Below are 8,571 nucleotides of genomic sequence, written 5' to 3' on the forward strand. Positions count from 1 at the left end.
GGAGGCTTTTGGCAGGGCCGGAGTGGGTCAGTGTGTTGTCACCAGGTAACCAGAAGCGTGTGGACCCCCAGGGAAAATCATGAGGCGGGTGCTTCGGAAGATCGCTCAGAATGACCACGACCTGGGGGACACGTCCACTGTAGTCGACCCATCCATCATCACCCAGCTCTTCAGCCACCGCTGCTTGACCATCCAATGAATAAGATCCTGCCTGGAACCCAGGATTACCCCCTGCTTGGCTTTCCAAAGTTTTGCCCACCCTCCCTACCCCCATCCAGGAGTGCTGAGGGCCAGTGCTGACCCACAACACTTCCCTTGTCCAGCTGTCTGGGACCGAGGACCATCTTTGCTTCTGGGTGGAGGCAACTTCCTGCGACCACCAGGCAGATGCGAGAGGGCCCAGGTCAGCCTCAGGCTGTGCCCCTAGACTGCAAAGAGCCCTTGGAGCCCTGAAGGGACCTGAAGGTCATGTCCCAAACCCAAGTGTTCAGTGGGCAAATGAGGGCATGGACTGAAACAGGGAAGCAACTCTAATCCTATGTCATCTCTCTCAGGAAGCACCAGTACTTATCTTGGGCATGCACTTGCCCCGAGAAATGCCTGTTTGTGAGTCCTGGAAGAATGATTATTTTTTAAAACGTTTTGTTGCTTCTCTTGTGCGTCTGAATTCCCTTTTGTACCGGATGGCAGTGCCTGTCTGCCATCTGTTCCAGGGGCTCTGCAGGCAGCCTCAGTTTCCGGAGGGCTTTCAGATCATTTGTGTCCTTGAAGGAATACCTGTGTTATGCTGCCAGGACCAGAGGAGCTCACTTTTCTTGTCCTCTGTTCCCAGCCCCCCTGAACAGTCTTGCTCATGAGAGATGTTCTCAGATGAAGCTCTTTTTTCCTACCCAAGTTGTACTCAGGCCCTGTGGTTGTAGGAATAAAGTCTGTGACTTCATGAAGGTGGTGACTTGCTTTCTCAGTGTCTTACACGGTGCATACTTACTGGCTGCTCTGATTTGTGTGGGGGATGGGAAGGGGAGTGATTTTCCTCAGGAATACCCCAATATTCCTTCCAGAATTTTGGGTCTAGGCAGCACTAGGCAGGGCAATGCTGGAGACCCAGGTTCGATCCCTGGGTCGGGAAGATCCCCTGGGGAAGGGAATGGCAACCCAGTATTCTTGCCTGGAGAATCCCATGGACAGAGGAGCCTGACAGTCCATGGGGTCGCAAAGAGTCAGACACGACTAAGCAACCTACACTTTCATTTTCACCAGGGCTTCCAGGCCCTTTGACAAATTCTTGAGCTAAGCAGGAAAGCAACTAAAGCCACATCATAACTGTAATGCTCGATCATGGTTGCTCGCTCTGCTAGAGACCGTCTCTCTTCCCTGTGATCCTGTGGGAGCATTAGTGAGTGACTAAGGACTGAGATTTCAGGGTCCTATCCATAGGATCTGGAGCTAGGGAAACTGATTATAGCCGAGTTCCTTCCCCTGCTCCAATCTATCTGAAGTGGGCTGACTAGGATTATAGCTTCTCCCTCCCGTAAATGTACAAACAAAGAAATCACAGAATCAGCCAAGTAGTTTTATTTAAGGCAGAGGTGGGGAAAGGCTGTGCCCATACCCTTTTCCTCCTACCCCTCAGTCCTAGCCCAGGTCCAGAACCTGCTGGAAAGGCTGACAAGAGGCTAACAGGAGGGTGGCAAGGTTATGGACCCTGACCTCAAATCAGCTTCCTTTCAGCTGTATCCACACCCTGAGGATTTAGGGGCCTCTAGATCACACTTAAGGGAAACACAGCTTTTCTGGTTCTCAGAAGGGAAAGCTGGGGGCAGGGGGGGGGGGGGGGAAGGTGCCCAGCATCTGCCCTTCCATGAAGACCCTGGAAATCTCTAGAAGAGAGCAGCCTTCACAAGGTAAGGGGAGGGCCGGCGAGGAATGACTGTCAAGGGTGGAAGGTCTTTGCAGTGCAGCGGGCGGGCCCGGCTGTGCCCTCACACAGGGTACGGGTTGTCCAGGACTGCCACTCCAGCCGCCACACCGCCATCTGCGTGCTCGATGGCTTTGGTTCGAAGCAGATGTCCCACGTGCTTGTTCATCACAAGTGTCTTTCCCTCCCTATAGAAACGGGGGCAGGAGACACACAACTCCATCACCTGGACTCAGCCCTCAAACCCAAGACCTTCCTTGGCCCCAGCTGAGCAGTACATGGGTGACTGACTACACCTGAGACAGTGCTCGGATTTCTGAATCAGATTTGGGTTTGCATCCTAGCGTGGATATTATTAGCTCTGTCTTTGAAGCAAGTTACTCAGCCTTTCCAAATATCAATTTCCTCAATTTAAAACAGGGATAATACCTCTCACTTTTTAAGATCGTGACAAGGTTTAAAGAAAATCAGAAAAGCATTTAGCATGACGCCAGGCTCACATTTCATCTTCTGTAGCTCTAAGTTTCCTTCTCTAACTCTCTCTCAAGATGGCGGTAGGGGGTGGGGAGGAATTGGCAGGCAGAGATGCTGTAAGTGGAATGGTTGGAGGGGAAGATTATAGAGAGGGCAGGCTCTGGTGGGGAGCATGGTAGGATCTGGCATTCCTTCCTTGCTCTGCTCTTGGAGTGAGTATTTTGCAGGAAATGATAATGAGGGACCAGAAACTGTTCTTACAAATTCTCTAGCTGTCTTCTTCCTGATTCTTTAGTGTTCAAGTCCAAGCCCAGGGGCCACTCAGCTTTTCAAAGCCACAGCATCCCAGGTGCCCTGGGACTGGACCTAAACTTTTCTTCCCTGGGGTCTCCTAGTCCAGGGTTATATTGTTAGCCATCTTGATATCACTTGGAATTTCCTTTATAGTTGCAAAGCACTTGTCATCTGGACTTCATTTGATAGCCTTGTGAGGTAGGCAGATCTTAGGTCCTTGGCCTCATTTACTACATAAGGAAACATGTTGCTTGGCTCACCTGACATAGACCCCGAAGATGCCCAGCTCTGAAATGCATTGGATCACTCGGGCAGGGCTGCCGGGTCGTAGTAGACAATTCCTAAAAGGCTCGGGTTCGATCTTCTCCATGAGGATGTAGGAGGCTCTCTCCTCACTGTCCTTCAGCCGCTCCAGGGCTTGTACCATCTCCTCCCCGTATAGGTTGTTACCTGCAATTTCACTAACCAGTCACCCTGGACCCTCTGCCCACCTTCTCTACCCTGTACTCCCACTTCTAGGGCCATGTGGGCAAGTCAAGAGCATCAGTTCCTGACAGCAGCTCAGTGAACCCAGGGCAGGCTTGTTCTCCAAGGAGGAAAATATCACCTTAACAGGAGAGCTCTTACAAAAGCAGACACACCTCCCACCATACCATCCTGCCCTGGTTCTCCTCTTACCTGACTATGGCTGTTCCTTCTCAGCCTCCCTGACTGGCTCCTGCCCCTCTTAAATGTTGGGGTTTCCAAGGAATCATTCCTCTACCCTTGATCTCTCCTCCGTGTACACACTCTTTTTCAGGGAGATCTCTTCCAAGGCTTCATCTATAGCCTATAACTTGTTAACTCCCAAATCTTTAGCTAAAGCTCCCTGCTCTAAACATCACAGATATCCCAGGGCTACCAAATCCAACTCAGCATGTCTGAACAGAGCTCATTACTTCTGCCTGGGTCTGCTCCTCCTGGGCCCTTCTACACCCAATCAAGTGAAAGGCATTCCCGAGTCACTGATGTCCTCCCTGTCCATTACCTGTCACTAACTCAGACATGGCTCTTCAGTCTGTACTCCACACCGTCACAAGCTCTGGCCCAGCCTTCTGCATTGCTCTTCTGGACAACTATACCTGCCTCCTCTATGGTCTCTCCACCACCAATGTCTCCCCACATTTCAGGATGTGCTCTACCATGGCTGAAACACGGATTCATCATGTGTCCCTCCCCTCCTTTAAACTTGCTAATGGCTTCCCACCACCCATAGGATAAAGCCCAATTTCCTATGTATATTCAACATCCTTTATAATCAGGTCCCAAGCCATCTTTTCCAAACCAAATCATTCCCTCTCCCACCTCCCACACTGCACTCCAGCCTCAGCAGTTAACTTATTAACCTCCAAACATACCACACTTCCATGGACCAGTGGAAGCCTATGCCTGAGTTTGCTCCTTCTGTATGGAATGCTCTTCCCCCTTTTCTACCTGTGATGCCTACCTAACCCTTAAGGCCAAGAAAAAAAAAATCATCTCTGGATCCATGAGGCAGATATGATCCCTGCCCTCAAAGAGTTCAAACCAGGCAGGAAGGTATCCAACCTCCTGATATGCCCCTTCCTGTGCCCCCACGGGCACCTCAGACTATACTTGCTCACACCCTCCAGTGCTGGTTAATCACATTCTGTGGTGCTTGGGTGTTTCTGTAGTGCAGAGGCCATCATGTTTGCCTCACACATTCTCTTGTGCTCCACAGCACGTGATCACAAGGTCTCCCATGACACTGTCCAAGGTGGGAAACCTGTGTCAGTTCCTCTCATGTCCCCTGGAGCCTGGAACTGTTTTCACAGCAAGTGCAGGTCAGCACTGGTGACCTCCTGCAAGCCCCTTCACAGGGGCTGCAGCCCCGCAAAGGGGGCACCACCTACCTCCACCCTCTCTTTGAGGCTTTAGCACAAAGGAGCTAGGAGCAGCAATGGCCTTGGTGATAGCCTGGTCCCCTTCTTCACCCTGGTAGGAGGCAAGAGAGTAGTCACTAGCATCTAAGGCCAAGAGCACAGAGCCAAGGTCCTGCCGGTTGTGCAGAGCAGCATCAGAGGAAGAGCAGGAAGAGGAAGGGCCATAAAGCCCCTTAGGCTGGATGCTACTATCGGAACAAGACAACCCCAGTGAACCCCCCTCTATCAGGGAGTACTAGGTTTCTCTGGCAACAGTTCAGGAGCAGCCCGAGGCCTGAAAAGCAGGTAGAGATACTCCTCAGTTCTTGCTGTCTACCTCAGCCCCATTCCCTGGTTAGCATCCCCATTTCCATCTTTGCTGAGGGAGCTTACAGTGGATTCCAGCCCCGCTTCCCAGGGTTCCAGGGGACCTCAGAGCATCACTGACTCAAGTCCAGCCCAGCGCCAGCTCCAGCCTCCCCAACACATTGGGCTCTGGGTCCCCAATACTGAGGAGGCCTGAGCCGGGAGAAGTGGGCTGTCCACGCACCAGGTCTAGTGAGTAGAGGCCAGCAAAGGTGGCACGGAGGCGGGCCACAGCCTCAGGCTGCCCTGGGAGAAAGGACTCCAGCACGCCCACTCTGCTCAGCTCCTGCTGCACCTTCTTGGTCCCGGCCAGCTGGGTGGCAATATCCGGGCACTTGACAGCACATGACCTCTCCAGGAGCAGGCGTGCTTCCCAGTTCTGCAGAGTGAAGAAACCAAATGGAATTCTACTTTGACTTTGGCTGACCTTTAATGACCATCTATCAGGTGCCAGGTATCCTCACAGGCATCACCTCCCACGGCCCTTGTAACACACTTGTGAGGCAGGTGTGGCCTCCTCCTAACATGCAGGGTTCTTGCCCTTGGGGAGCTCACAGCCTAGCACGATGACACGTGACTAAAAGGGGAAATGACAAAAGGTGAAAGGGTGAACAGAGGATGAGGAGGCTTGAAAGGGGAGGAGACACTTGTTGATGAGCTCAGCTTCCTGTTGTACTACAAATAAAATACAAACTGCTGTTCTTGTCCTGGAAGGGGATCCTGTAAGGATACATTTCTTATCTCCGTTTCAACTTCATTCCAGGCCATCCCTTCACCCCGCTTCCACCTTCCAGCCAGACAGGTCTGTCCGTTCTCAGACACAAATGTCATGTCTACCTCAGGGCCTGCATTTGCTGCATTTCCCTCCGCCTGGGATTCTTGTCATTTTGGCTTTTCTAATGGATGGTTGGATCCTTTTCATCCTTAAGTCTTGGCTCAAAGTCACCTTCTCAAACCACCCTATTTAATATGATTTCTCCATAATTCTCTATTGTTTCATCCTGTTGTTTCCCCCAGCTAGGAAAAAAAAGAACAAAAACTTTTTCTACTTTTGTTTGCTTTCTGATAACCATCCCCCTGAGCACACTGTGAGCTCCACAGGAACTGGACTCTTGTCTGGCTCTCATTTCCTGTTGTATCCCCAGTGTTTAACACAACGCCTGAAGCTTTGCAGGTGCTCAGTAAATATATTGCTGTTTAACGAGGGGAAATCTGAGAGAACAGGGAGAGTGACAGGTGAGACTCAACAGGGAAGAGGCACTCGGGTTAACAAAGTAATACGAGCAAAGGTCTGCAGGTGAATAATCGCAGGACGAGCACTCTGGTGGGCCAGGAGTTCAGGGTGTGAGAGGCAGGGAAACATCAGAGGGCCATGCCCCACTCCCCCACTCTAGCCCCTCTTCTAGGGCACCAGAGAGACAGTCTGTCCTTGACTCCAGACCACAACAAACTGCCCACAGCAGGATCAGGGCCAGAGCCAAAAGAGCAACACCACCACCCCATGCCACTCTCACCCCCACATGTGATGTCCCTCCTCTGATGTTCACCTGCAGCACCTCTGCCTGGTCTTCATCAATAACCGCAGACACTTAACAACTAAGCTAGTGTTCTGGGTAGAGCTAAAGGTACCCTGCATGTCAGAGATAAACCCAGGGAAGTACCCCGTGTGGAAAGGAGGGAAAGCAAAACTCAGAGATGAGCAGGGGGCTTGCTCACCATCTGCTAGCAAGTCACTAAGCCTAGTGGATTTGTCTCCATGTCTAAACCTGGTCTGAGTTTCTCAGTTCCCTAAAAATGTTCTCCTTGAGCATTAATTTCCTTCCTGTTAACTCTAAATAAAGTTTTCTTTGGCCCTTTCCCTCAAGCCCCTTATCCTAGAATCTGGATCCATTTTTCCCAATAGACAGTTTCTCTCTTCTCTAGTCAGCAAGTTCTTACCACTAACCACTTTCTAGAGGAAAGGACCTTCTATAGAGCTGCCACCTCTGTGGAGCTGCTCCCTGTACAGGCTGGGCCTCAGAGAGGATCTTACACTCAAAGAATTATAGATCTGGAAAGACCTCCCTCAGTTTTCTAGTATAGTCCCCTCAGTTTACAGAAACTGAGCCCAGAAAGATGCAGGATCCTGCCCGTGGTCACCCAAAGGTGGAGTCAAACGCTCAGGATCCCCAGACTACTGCTCATGGTATTTTCTAACTTATTTTCTCCTTTACCTTCTCCCAACTGAAAGAAGGGCTTCCTATTAGCTTCTCCATGCTGTGGATCAGGGGCAGGAGGAAGAGACTGATATGCTAGGAAAGACACTGGACTGAGAGTCAGAAAGTCTGGGAGCTCCCTGTGGGACCTTAGATAAGCCCCTACAAATCTTAGTTTCTCCATCTATATAATGGGGATAATTATACACCTCATACGGTATAAGGATTAAATGAAACAGTAGATGTGGAATGCAATTTTGAAACTACATGGTAAGATAGTAAGCTAAGGTGATATCATTAGTGTCCTTAGTATGAATGGACAGCAGATAAAAACTTTTGGATGCAGATAAAAGAGAAAAAAGAGCTGGCAAGAAGGAACTGGTCAATGGTGCAGTGAAACTGGTTTGCATTGGCTAGTGAGAGCTGATTGGGCCCATCTCTTCCCAATTCTGTTCAGAGATGTTAAGTTGGGTAGCTTTGAAATTGGTCATGATGGAAGTAGTTACAACAGAAATCAGCAAATGCTATAAATAAGGGCGTGCCTCCCCAGAGAGATTATGGTTACATATTTACCAGCATAACCCTAGAAACTAAGGTGAATGGCTGAAGCGTTGTGGATTCGGGAGGATTTAGATTCTGGCAGATGGTGTGTGTGTTTAGGGAGTGAGAAGTAGCAAAAAGCTTGTGGGAGGAGAGGAAGTTCCCCAAGGAAGAACTGAAGCCAGGGCCCAGAGAAAAACCCAGGTTGTTATGATCCTTGTGTGGGTCCCAATGGTGGGTCCCAGGAGGCAGAGAGTGGGCTAATGGAAAGCACCAACCTGTAGGCTGTAATGGCCTGGCATGTAGCCATCCCGGAAGTAAACCACAGCAATCTCCTGGCCGTCCCTAGAAGACAGGATGGAGAAAGCTGCTGTTAAACGAAAACTGATGTGTTCAGTGGTTCAGTCTGCTTCAAGCTGCATCAAAACGCCTTTGACTTCTTTGAAAGTCAGCCCATGGGGGTGGCCTGAACAGGGATTCATTGGAAGCATGAAGTAAACACCCACACCATCAGTGCTTCCACTAAAAACTGGAAGGGGAAATGCTCTCCAATAATTCCAGATCTAGAGTCATTCTAGGAAGGCTGCAGGGGAAAAAAAAAAAAAAGAAGGTGACCAGAATCAAATTAGGTAAACTTTGAAAAAGTGGGCTCAAAATTACTGAGCAGCAGAATCATATTGCTAGCAAATCACACTTGTATTTACGCTGCTTCAGTTCAGTTCAGTTCAGTTCAGTTGCTCAGTCGTGTCCGACTCTTTGCGACCCCATGAATCTCAGCACACCAGGCCTCCCTGTCCATCACCAACTCCCGGAGTTCACTCAGACTCACGTCCATCGAGTCAGTGATGCCATCCAGCCATCT

At 50.1% G+C, this 8,571-nt stretch overlaps 2 protein-coding genes across 3 annotated transcripts in view; one reads left to right on the plus strand and one right to left on the minus strand.

Annotated features, from left to right (window-relative positions):
- ACSS2 (acyl-CoA synthetase short-chain family member 2) overlaps positions 1 to 944 on the plus strand; it is a 46,820-nt gene extending 45,876 nt beyond the window's left edge. The window contains 1 exon segment of the mRNA XM_010854888.1: positions 72 to 944. Coding sequence (XP_010853190.1) covers positions 72 to 199 — 128 coding nt within the window. The 3' untranslated portion in view covers positions 200 to 944.
- Positions 945 to 1,552: 608 nt separating this feature from the next.
- Positions 1,553 to 8,571, minus strand: part of GSS (glutathione synthetase) — a 25,862-nt gene continuing 18,843 nt past the window's right edge. For both annotated transcript variants that reach the window (XM_010854890.1, XM_010854889.1), the window contains exons 9-13: positions 7,988 to 8,054; positions 5,159 to 5,353; positions 4,600 to 4,681; positions 2,947 to 3,136; positions 1,553 to 2,106 (exon numbers count right to left, since the gene is read on the minus strand). In XM_010854890.1, the coding sequence (XP_010853192.1) occupies positions 1,983 to 2,106; positions 2,947 to 3,136; positions 4,600 to 4,681; positions 5,159 to 5,353; positions 7,988 to 8,054 (658 nt within the window). In that variant the 3' untranslated portion in view covers positions 1,553 to 1,982. The remainder of the gene's footprint in view (positions 2,107 to 2,946; positions 3,137 to 4,599; positions 4,682 to 5,158; positions 5,354 to 7,987; positions 8,055 to 8,571) is intronic.

Source organism: Bison bison, unplaced genomic scaffold (genome assembly GCF_000754665.1).
Source record: "Bison bison bison isolate TAMUID 2011002044 unplaced genomic scaffold, Bison_UMD1.0 scf7180017864352, whole genome shotgun sequence".
NCBI classification, from domain to species: domain Eukaryota; kingdom Metazoa; phylum Chordata; class Mammalia; order Artiodactyla; family Bovidae; genus Bison; species Bison bison.